Source organism: Cavia porcellus, unplaced genomic scaffold (assembly GCF_034190915.1).
Source record: "Cavia porcellus strain 051 isolate PalLab524CR breed Dunkin Hartley unplaced genomic scaffold, mCavPor4.1 scaffold_17, whole genome shotgun sequence".
Classification (NCBI taxonomy): Eukaryota; Metazoa; Chordata; class Mammalia; order Rodentia; family Caviidae; genus Cavia; species Cavia porcellus.
In genome coordinates, this window is record NW_026947500.1 from 30,118,177 (window position 1) to 30,130,598 (window position 12,422).

Consider the following 12,422-nt stretch of genomic DNA (forward strand, 5'->3'; position numbering starts at 1 on the left):
GTAAAGGGTTGAAGAGTGTGCAGCTTATTCAAGTGTTAAGGAAAAAGTGCTAGGTAAGTGTACACTGAGAAAACAATTTAAAGAATAAAACAAGTAAAGCAAGATGTTCACAATGAGCCAGTAAATCTTTGTGAAGTGTACTCACTGGTGCAATTTTCCTATAGTTCAAAATTACTTCCAAATAAAATGTTTCTTTTGTATAAAATCAACAACAAACCTGAGGTGATGTTAGTTCCGGGTTCACAACTGGGGACAATTCTGCCCACCAGGGAGCATTCAGGACTATGTGGAGACATTTCCGATTGTCATAAGTGAGGGCACCATGCTGCCGGGACCCAGAGAAGGCCATGGACGCTGCTAAATATCCTGCACACTCCTTTGACAAAGAATTATCTGGTGCCAAATGTCAATGGTTCCACAGTGGAGAAGCCCTGCCCCACTTGGCTAACGAGATGGAAAATCGGCCTGCCAATACCAGCTGGCAGGGACGCCGGGAAGGGAACCCTGCCTGTGGAAATGCGAGGTCAGACAGCGTTTGAAAAAATAAAAAAAGCAATCTGGCTACAGCTATTGAAACTAATAATACACCCATCCCTGTTTTATGACCTGAATTATGTCTACCTTAAATTTGTAAGCTGAAACCCTAGTCCCAAATGTCTTTCTCAGACTATATCCAAAAGTAGACAGGACCTTTAAAGATATAATTAAGTTTAAATAGATCCAATCTGACTGGTCCCGTTATAACAACAGGAAATTTGGACACAAGGTCACCAGTGGTGTGCAAAAAAAAAAAAAAAAGTGGGAGAGAGAGAGTAGAGGAGAAATCAGAGGGCTTAGGAGTCATCTATTAACCCAGAAAAGAGGCCCCAGCAGACACTAACCCTGCTGACACGAACTCAGTTCTGATGTTTAGATTTCTGACCAGTAAACTTCTGTTGTTTAAACTGCTCAGTCTGGTATTTTCTTATAGAGACCGAGAAAACAATTACATCCTGGAGATTCATCACATAGAAATAACTGAAAGAGTCAAAGTCATCATATTCCAGTGATACATGAGTCTCCATATGTATAGCAGCTTAACTTATAATAGCTGAATCTTGGGAAATGGCCTGTGTTCCCATCAACAGAAGAGTAGATAAAGAAAAGGCAGTGTTTATACACAATAGAATACTATTCTGCCATGAAGAAGTATCAGTTTGAGGCATTTGTAGGTAAACAGATGCACTTTGAGAACATAATATTAAGGGAAATAAATCAGACACATAAGCCTAAATATGGATGGTTTCTCCTATATAAGAAGATCAAAATATAAAGAGCTTAACAGATGATCATAGGAAGCAGAGAGATCTTCAAATGGGAAACTGAGTAAGAGATGGAGGGAGAAGGTAGAAAGGGACAGAAAAAATGGAAATAGACATTTTCAAATGGGAAAGATACTAAGAGACGAAAGAGGTAGGGGTGGGAAATTCAGATGTGTTATGTACATGTAACAACTCCCCATAATAAAGACATTCATTAGGTACTGAAAACATGTACTAATAATAAATAAACAGCAAAAATAAATATAAATAAAATTCCTTGCAATAGAGGAATGTAGATTCACAGAAAGTTTTTTTTTTAAAATTGGCCTAAGCCTGTAATAAAGTGTGTTTTAAGCAATCGAGGACACCATGGTACATGCACATGAGGGAAGTTAATCAGAGAACATAATCTTAGAATGAAGTAAAACTGAAAGTAATATTGAAACGGCAGCACTGGAGAGAGTTTAGCATAATTTACTGCATAAGCAAGGTGTGGAATAACAAGTATGACAGTATCCTATGAGCTTGGAAACCAGTGATAATCTCCTACTATATATCATGTATATTTTATTTCATTATGTTTTGTGTGAGCAAAATGTGAAAGAATAAATACCAGTTTATCAATATTGGTAACAGAAGTTGGGATAGACAAAACATAACAGAGGACTATACTAAAATATATACAGTGTACTTGTCTTCAAATTAGAAAATATTTCAAAGTAAAAAAATTTAAGAAAGCTCAAAAGAACAGCCTGTAGATTTTTTAAAGGAAAAAATTAGAAAAACAATGATGCAAAATTTCAAAACAAGGTAATAGGAAAGGGCTGAGATATTTAGCTCAGCAGAGGTCCTGGGTTTGATCCCTAGTATAAAAAAAAGATAACTGGAGAGCAACAATGGTGAATACTGTGCCTATTGTTATTTTCAAAATAGTTGCTCAGATTACAAACTATTGGCCTTTAGATTTGTGGCTTGAGAAGTGGAGGAAGGTGGGATGTGGAGCTGGCTGGCAGGAGAAGAGCAAGCTCATGTTGTAGGAGACTAGGGTCAAGTTGGTGGACACTGCTGTATACAGGAGAGGCCCTTGCACGCTGTAGCTCATTTCCACAACACAGCAATCCCAGGAGTCCTAACATCATAGATAGGAAAAAAGAGACACAGAGGGGGCCGTAACTAGGGCATGGTCACAAAGGAATAAATGCTAAAGCTAGTCCGTGACCCTAAGAAGCTTGTCTCTAGGTGATGCTCTGAATGCTCCATGTATTTGCCACTCCATTTTTAGAAATGTAGTTTTAAAAAGAATTTCATTTTCTTGTTTCAGAATTGGCACATATATGAGATTAAAAAATTGGTATACAGTATAATAATGCAATAAATAGGTACTGATGTATGCTCAATCTATTTCTGTATACAATTAATCTCATATACAAATAAAACTATGTCCTACAAATAGAAAAGTATCTTCTTAACTTAGGTCTGTATAACTGTTTGTATCCCATATTCTAAATTGCACATTACAAAAATAATGATCATAGTTTTATACTTGGACACAAAGGGGCTCTTTGTTTAAAAAAACTGGAGATTACACAGGCTACATCCTTTCATTATAAACCTATTAAATTAGAAATAAATAACAGTGATACTAATTTACTGCTTAAAACTTAAGAAAGCACTTATTAAAAGAATTCTAGATTAAAGACAAAAATCAAAACATAAAATAAAAACTATCAAAATAGCAATGAAATGGGACATATTTCATACTGTTTTATATGTCATAGCTAAAGCTTCAACCAGAGGAAAATTTATAGTCTTTAAAATGCCTTTCAGTAGAAAGACTTTAAACTAAGTATTGCCCTTAATTAAATAAAAAGAAAACAAAATAAAGATAACAAGCAAAATTAAATGAACCCATATAAAAACCAAAATTGATTAACTAGAAAACAAAATAGCACAAAGGTAGAAGACAAAGCAATAAATAGAATAGCTATATCTCTTATGAGCTTCACTAAGAAAAAGGAGAAAAACTATAAAATTCAGTCAAGAAAAAAAAGCAAACATAAATTTGCTAAAAAATAAATTAGTTGCTACCAAGTTGCAACACAGTAGAAACTCTTGAAGAAATTAAATAGCAATGAATAAATTACCCCAAAACATGCAATAAACTAATTTAGAACAAATTACCATAGAACAGACCAAAAGAGACTGATGTTCTGTGTCAGGCTCATATGATTATACAACTTGGTTCTATTTAACCTTTTATGCAAAAGTAACTTTGGTGTCTTTCCAACTATTTCAGAGCACAGGACAATATAAACATTCTTTATAACATTGTATGACCATATGTATGATGGTATATTTCATATTATGCTGACCCAGAGGTGCTATCATTTCCAAAATCAGATCTCAGGCATGTTGTTTCTGGTTTTGAGGAGGCAGTTTTCATGGCTGATTCACAGACACACACACACACACACACACACACACACACACACACTCTATTTTGCTTAAGCAGAGTTTGACTGATGGGTATGTTAGTAGTTTGCAATATTTTGCTATTTAACAGTTACAGATGTCAGTATCTTGATGATGAATCATTTTGAAAATGTGTATGTGTTGAATAAGTTTCTAAAGGAATTGAAAATCATATGCATATTTGATTTTTATGGAATGTTCTTACTGGTGTCTGCTGAGACTGCATGTATTTATTCTTTCAACATCCATGGAGAGTTTTCCTGTCCCCTCACATATAGAGATCACCAACCTATTTCATATTTAATAATCAGGTAAATAAAAAAAATTACTGCTTTATTTTGGATGCCTCTTACACAACTGAGGCTGATCAGGATCTTTTCATCTTGAAGAATCACTGGCATTCCTTTTTAATAAATTGTTTCTATATTCTTTCATTGTCTTAATGTAGAACTTTATATATTGATGAATTAGCCCTATGTCTAAAATATGAGAGACAATATTTCCCCATGTTATTGTATTTAAAAATTTATTGTAACTTTTCTATCCAAAATATTTGTATTTTGTACATCACTTTAATGACTTTATTGAGGTGTAATTGACATACAGTAAACTGCATGTTTAAGTTACACAATGTGTAAATGGTCTAATGACAGATGAGCATAACCACCACCACTAAAAGTTTCCTTTGGGGCTGGGGATTTAGCTCAGTGGCATAACACCTGCCATGCAAGCAGGAGGTCATGAGTTTGATCCCTGGTACCGATAAAAAAAGCAAAAAAGCAAAACAGAGTTTCCTTTGGCCCTTCTAGACTTCCTCTGCTACCCAATCTAAAGTAATCACTGATTTTTGTTTTCAATCTAACAGAGTCTTTATTTTCTAGAGGTATACTAACAGATTGACAGTCTTTACTCCTTTTTGTCTGGCTTCTTTCCCTCACCATCTATGTTGTTGGGGTATGAATAGTTCATTCCTTTGTATTTCAGGAGTACTATTCCTTTATAGTGATACAGCACAACTTTTTTTAAAAAAATCTATTCAAATGTCTTTGTTATTTGAGTTGCTTTCAGTTTTCAGTTTCCAGTTTTCACACCATCTGTAAGTGTTGGTATGTGCGTATATCCTTATTTCTTGTAGTTCAATACCTAGGAAGAGGACAGCTGGATAGTAAGGTGGGTACACATGAAATGCTAAACTTTTCCAGAGTGGCTACACCAATTTGGGTTTCCACTATGATTGTGTGGAATCCAGCCTTCTGTGTTCTCGCCAACACTTGGTCAAATCAAATTCCTTAATTTTAGACACTAATAATTGTGTAATAATAACTAATGAAGTTGAGCTTGTCTGTATGTGAACAGTTTTTCTACATATGTTTTCTTTGCTGAAGTGTCTATTTGCAACTTTTGTCCCTTTGTATAACTTACTATTTGTATTATTATTCAGTTTTCAAGTATCCTTTGTATTCTGGATATAAATCCTTTACAGACATGTTTCTAAAATATTCTTCTCTAGTATCTGGTTTGTCTTTTAATTCTCCTAATGGTTTTTTTTTTTAAAGAAAATGGTTTAGTTCTGATAAGTCCAACCGATCAATTTGCTCCTACTATGGCTTGTGTTATTTATGTCAGGGAAATCCATAACTATCTTATGTTTTCTCCTGTAAGTTCTGTAGTCTTAGGCTTTGAATTTAATTATGACAAATTTTGCATTCACTTTTTGGGTAGGATGTGGATCAAAGTTCATTTTTGGCATATTTACCCAATTGTTCCAAGACTTTTGGTTAAAAAAGACTATTTTCCACCAAATTACTTTTAAGTCTGGATTAAATACCAGCTGCATGTAACTATGTCTGTCTATCTGAATTCTGTCCTGCCTCATTGATCTATTTGCTTATCTTTATCCTAATACTATGCTGATAATGTTATTTTGCCAACGTTGTGACCATTTCCATACCTGCTTTGGGTATTTTAGGTCATTTTCATGCTGGAATTTTGACTGGTGGTACGTTCAATTTAGAGATACTGGGTCTTGTGATTTGTGAACATGGGATGTCTCTCCATTCATTTTGGTATTCTTTAATTTATCTCAGTAATGTTTTGTATGTTTCAGTAGTTCAATTTCTAATACTACTGTAACTGCTGTTTTCAAAAAATTTAAATTCCGGGTTATTTGCTGCTATAAATTAGAAACAATTGAATTCTGAAGTTTGATCTTATATCCATCCTTTTAAAAATTCACATATTAGTTCTAATGGTCATCTTATGTATACATCAGATTTTCTACATAGATACACATAAAATAAAAAATATATAGTTGTGCTTATTTTTTCTACCTAATGTCTAAATTTTTTTCCTTGTCTTATTCTATTGGCAAGAGCCTCCAGTTTAACGGTAACTAGAAATGCTAAGTATAGACATTCATGTTGTGTGCCTATGGGGAGAATAGTTGGTGTTTCTTTATTTAGTATGTTGACTATAGGTTCCTGTCAAAAACTTCTGTGAGGGCTGGGGATTTAGCTCAGTGGCATAAGTACCTGTCTGGCAAGTGCAAGGTCATGAGTTCGATCCCCAGCACCAAACAAAACAAAACAAAACAAAACAAAACAAAACAAAACCTCTCAGGAAGCTATGTTATCATGGTGCCAACCTCCACGTGATAGAAGACATAAACCCTCAGCTTCATGAATCAGAATCACAAACAAGTATAGGCAAGATTAGTAAAAGTAGTCCACCCCTGTGGCATACTTCAATGAAACTACTGAACACCAAAGCCACAGGCAAGTTTTCATAGCCAACAGAGGTCACTCAGGAAGGGATGATCATAGCTTGACTACCTACAGAAGCCAGGAGGAAGCGGAATTACATCTATAGAATGCTCAGAGAAAATACATCTGGAAACCTGTAACTTCCCCTGAACCAAGCTGTCACCTATTAGGACAAAACTTAAAAATGCAGACAGGCTAAAGCTGAATGTATACTTTCAGAGACCTTGGGGAATGGAGCCTGGGCCTCAGAGAGCAGGTGATTAAGTGCAATTTGTGAGAAGGGAAATTGCAAATCTGTGAGCCAATGTAAGCATGTCTTAATCTTACGCAGCACTGAAACTAAGAATTAACTAATTCAGAGGATGCTCTAATAAGACAAAACTGGCCCGAGAGGCAGGCGAACGACAGGAGTCTCAGAAGATGGTAGACCAGACAGAGATGGTGGTTCAGCAGAGTGATCCAGATAGAATCAATTGGCTGGACATGATGGTACACACCTGTAATCCCAGCATTCAGGAGGCTGAGTCAGAAGGAATGCTATGAGTTCAAGGCTGCCCGAGGCTGTGTACTGAGTTCAAGCCCATCCTGAATTATATAGAGACCCCTCCTCTCAAAAAAACAGAACAAAACAATCCTATGGGAGCCACCAAAATATACAGCTCTGACGCACAACCTGGTGACAAGGAACCAAAATATGAGGTTCAGTTTGTGCAGGTAAGTATACCAGGTGAGCAGGAGCACTGACGGCACACACAAATGTACCTTGCTGTGCCAGGATCATAGGCAGAGCATACAAACACTGGGGACACGACGTGACCACTATGCTCTCTAGGCAGGATGTCCAACTAAGCACACAGTTTGCAGTATCCCCGGGACTAGCAGCAGCTAGGGACAAGTGTCAGGTATCCTAGGCCCGAGTATGGACAATAGTGTCTCTGGTCCTGGCATCGCTCTCCACTTGTGCCCCTGTAGAGCTAGAGACCTCGATGCTTGAAAGCAGAAGGGCATATGGGCTGGTTTCCTGAAAATCCTCTGTGAGTAATGGGTAATACTGTACTTCCTGCAGGGAAACCAGGCCTGGGTCCCTGTGTGCTCTTGCTCTGGACTTCTGATGTCTCTACTCCCTGCCTTGGGCAGAAGTGGCAGCATTCCTGTCGTGGTAGAGGGAATAGATTCTCTGCAGGATTGGACACCTCACATTTGCTGCAGGTCGGTCCAGTTTCTGATGGCCCTGGTAGGGACACTGTGCCTCACTTGCCCCCACAAAGGTCTACAGACCCACAGCTGCACAGGCCTCTTGGGTGAACCCAGCAGTGTGTCTTGGGAAGTCTTCTGTGGACCTGGTCCTGTTTCTGCATTTGTAAGTATGCTGTAGGTCATTCTCTCTCGCTGCAGTAGCAGTATTCTGCATATGAGCCAGAAAACCATGTGCAGGAGGGCAGTACGTGCTGTGCAGCTGGGTGACCTTGTACCAGGATTGAGACAGCCTCTCAGCTTGCCCAGTACTCACACCCAGAAAGCACATGCCAGGCAAGGTTTGGCCCTGGCAGTGGGAGTGCCTATGGCTGCCTGGGCCCTGCCTCATGGGAGCAGGGACTGTGAGGCTTTCCCAGTGATGGCATCTGCCCTGGGATTAGCACTCTGTCTCTCCAAGCTGGGGCTTTCCAAGAGTCTCCCAAGTAAGGAAGACATGGGCATATCGAGTGACCTATGGGGCAGAGGCAACTCCTGGTCTCTGGGGGTCCGGCCAATAGCTCAGCCTCCAAAATTCAATGGCTTTGGTTTAGACTGACTTACCACGTTAGCAGGAGAGAAAAAACCTTGATGTGGGAATCTTCTACAAAAGGCGCCTGCCCTCCTCTGTACTTGTACCTCATTAACATGCTGCAGACATCACTGACGACTTAATAACATGAAACAGGCTGAATGCATGGCCTCAACTTGGGAAGCCCCGTGCTCAGTAAACAGAGTGAGGCTTCTTCAAGGCAGGCACACAGGCTGCATCCCAGCAGCCTCCGGTCATGCCCAACCTGCCTATTAGCATTCCCAGAAAGCGCCCATTTGTATTCAGACAATGGTCCTGTCCCCCTACCCCCACCAAAGCGAGAGCTGTGAGGGCAATGGGCATTTGTTGGCGCAGTTACCCTTTGTGCCCGCTCCAGTGGGAAGGCAGAGAGCATGTCCCAGTAGCGCATCGTGATGAGCCAAATCCCATGCCATCTGATGAGGACATACGGCGGTTGTTTCCCAGTGGAGGGGCACTCGGGCTTAGGCTTGACAAATAGTTGCCCAGCACAATCTCCACCAGGGAATAACCACAGCCCTTTCTGGAACACTGCCCACCCTTCTGCCAAGATGCAGTGGTGGGGACAATGAACAAAGACAGGACAACAGTCAGCTGTCCTGGAAAATACTGGAACTTGGTGGACCAGATCTTAGCACCTGTGAGTATAAGAGATCAGGAACAGGGCAGTCTGTCACACTCTGCAGTGGCCTAGATAGTTATACTGTATTTAAAAATGCCAATGAGATGGAATGTTTTGGTGGGTCCTGGAACATTCTAGACAGTCCCAGAACATCTTGGTGTTTCCGAGGCCCTGGGATCAAGTTTGAGAGGGTAAAAAAAAATGACACAGAAGTGACAAAAGAGCAGAGGGGAAGAGTATCAAGGCAGGGGACAGCTGTTGGATGCACACTGCTGGTTCTGAACCCCTTTCTGGAACACTGCCTGCCCTTCTTCCAAGATGGGAGCCTTCTGAGCCAGCTCCATCTTCCTGGAAGAGGATTAGTGTATGGACTATCTCCTCTCTGTTGCGCTGGGAGCTCTGGCTACATAGCATCCTGTGGCAGAGATTGGCTTCCAGGAGATGGAAGTACGAAACACTGATGTCTAGCCATTAATGGGATTCACCAAATGGAGACTTCCTACACTGAGGGAAAGCAAGAAAAGAGGTCTTTCCAAGTGGCATCTCCCTAGAGGGACATGCCCTAGAAAAATAGGGGAAGGACGGCTAGAATTCTGATGGGTAGATACCAGGCCAATGGAACTATCACACAGCCTTAGCATATTGGATGCCCATCAGGATGCCAACAGGTGGTTGAGGGGAAGTGGGCTCCTATACACTTGTGTGTCCTTGGCTTGACCTTCCAACCTCTCCCTCCTGAAGTAGAGAAATCTCCCTTGCTTCCTAGGGTGAGGCCTAGATTATTTCTTCCTGGGATTCCAAAAACAACCAAGTGCTCCACAAAACAGGTGCCTTTTTACTCCAGGGACCAAGCCATGAGATGGTGCTTTATGAAAATTCCTAAGACATCCCACAAGTGATGTGGCACCAGTAGTCAATAGACACAGCCACACATACTATCTGCAGGACACTGTTCTAAGAACCCCCAAGGACATCAAAACCATGGATGCTCAAGTCCCTTCTATAAAATGGCACAGTATTTACATATAACCTTTACACATCCTCACATAGAGATTAAATCATAATACCTGATACAATGTAAATGCAGGTAAATAATGGTTATACTGTATTATTTACAGAGAAATGACAAGAAAAGATCTTTATGTGTTCCACACAGATGCAATTTTCTTTTCTAATATTTTTGGTCTATATTCGATTGAACTGGTGGACATGGACCCCACAGATACCAAGGACAACTGTACTGTCTTTGCATAGAACACAGTCCCTACCACATGTCATCAGAGGAAGCAGTCCATGGTGTAATAAAAGGAGCCTTTGCATGAGATTATGGCTACCAATAGGCTTTAGTGTGTTTTCTCCTGGGAAAGTGCAGGTCACATGCCAGTCCTAGTGGAAGTCAAGATATTTCAAAGACCCATGCTGACCCCAGGAGAAAGAAAAAAGCCAGAACCATTCACATTTAGTTTAAAGACAGCTGCTAGAGAACTCAGCCATTCAGAATCAGAGTCTTCCAGAACTGGATCTCTTCTGCCACAGCCATCCCTTCTCAACTCTCAAGTTGAGAACTCTCAAGTTCTATGTTAGAACCCCAATGTTTGCCTTCTCCATCATGGCCAAAAACCTGAGGATCCTAGACTGGTACAGCTCACAGAGCCGCCTAAGACACAGCCCTGACTTACTAAATGATCCTCAGAATTGGGTGCTGCAATGACAGAAACCTTCTGCATGTTCCCAAAGTCTGTGTGGTGAGAGACTTCTTGCTCCTGCCCTGGTCCCTGACACAATCCAGGAGCACAGCAGAGACTTGCAGGATAGTTTAATGGGAGAGAAACTCTACAACCAGGACCTAGAACCCTGGGCACTACTGCTGTTTTGTTACTGGGTCCTATAGAGTGTGGTTCCTCCAAATATAATGTTTGGAGAACCTCATCCTTAGGAAAGACTCTTAGGGAAAGCAGCTAGAAGTTTCCATAAGTTTCTAGAAGGGTCCCCTGTCCATCCATCTGTCCTCCATTAGCAGAGATTCCAGTTCAAGAAGAATCCTCATTCTTGTACTCAGGTGACTGTATGTGGACTGTGGGGCCCTCGAGAAGTGTCAGGAGATGATTTGGTCCTGCCCCTCCCCACCGTGCCACACCAGAGAGGTTCCTTACCAGAGCTGTCATAGCCATCAACAGAGAAGTGGTCTGGCCTCCGCTCTTCTGGAGGATCACATGTGATGTGGGGGACTGTGAGCATCTTCTCTCCAGGGCTCACTCCATTATCCTTATCCGGTTTGAACTTCTTTTTCCTTACCTAAAAAAAGTCACATGATAAGTTGGCAGTTTGTGGGCACCCCTCTGCCAGGCCCTCTATTGGCCTTAAGGCACCCATAGCATCCCTGGCCTAACCTGTAGTATGTGCCTGCCAGAAAGCTTGGTTTGACCTGAGTTCTAGCAGCCTCAGAGATGGGCAGGCTCTGGTGGGCCCATGCTATGCTGGTGCTACCAGAGCCTCACAGTAGTGATGGGACAGTGGCAGCAGAGAATGTAAGGGTGAACAGACTGGAGGCAGCCAGGCCCTCTGAGATCAACTAGAGAAGGATGGGAGCAGGCTGTGTGGAAGTCAGGAAGAATGTTCTGGCAGAGAAAACAATAGATACAATGGCTCCAGAGCAGTAGAAGCTGTCTCTGAGGAAGGTGGGGGCTGGAACCAGCAAGGGAATAATCCCAAGCCTTCCCTCCTCACCCCAGCCAAACCATAAGACCCCTACCCAAAGCCTATGGGAACTTCCCCATTCTGTGACCTTGAGACCCTCTTCTTTGAGCTGGTGTCCCACCACTGTCTTCCACTGGCATCTGAAAAGCCCAACACTAAGGGCCTTCTAGCAACTGACCAGAATCCAGCATACCCTGTTCCTGGGGTAATTTCTCTGGCTCTCCCATACTCCTGGCCTTAGAGTGGCCAGGCCCACATGGCTCCAAGGGTAGGGACATTGGGATGGCAGGGACCCAGCCTTGGGTATATAGCCCCAGAATCCCGAATGGTGCTGGCACCCTGATGTGGACTATACCGCGCTGAAAGACTATAGTCAAAGGTACTGTGATACCCTGGCCATCATCTGTCGCCCATGGTCCCCTGCCTGCTAAAAGGCAGCCCATCCTGTTGTCAGGGGGAACTGGTTACCATTACCATAGCAGACTTCTTTGGTTTGGGGCTAGGAGAGAGCAGCGTGTGGCTTCGGGCAGGCTTCCGCACATAGATCTTCCAGGTAGAAGAGTCAGGGTTCTCAGCAGCATAGCATCTCCATGCAGTCTGAAATGGAGCAGGAGGAGGGAGACTGTCACTCACAGAACTATCCAAGGTCTCTTGAGAAAGCTGCAGCCCCCACCCCAACCCCAGGGACTGGCAGGACCCTCACTGCCACTTCCAGGCCTCTGTGCTGACAGCCAGGCTTGTGCCTTCCAGGCCCAGCTCCAGAT

The 12,422-nt window shown here is 41.7% G+C and overlaps 1 protein-coding gene across 12 annotated transcripts in view; it reads right to left on the bottom strand.

Moving 5' to 3' along the window:
* Kcnq1 (potassium voltage-gated channel subfamily Q member 1) overlaps positions 1-12,422 on the bottom strand; it is a 314,775-nt gene that overhangs the window by 203,733 nt on the left and 98,620 nt on the right. For all 12 annotated transcript variants that reach the window (XM_063227100.1, XM_063227107.1, XM_013150646.2 and 9 more), the window contains 2 exon segments: positions 12,133-12,255; positions 11,115-11,256 (listed from right to left, as the gene is read on the bottom strand). In XM_063227100.1, the coding sequence (XP_063083170.1) occupies positions 11,115-11,256; positions 12,133-12,255 (265 nt within the window).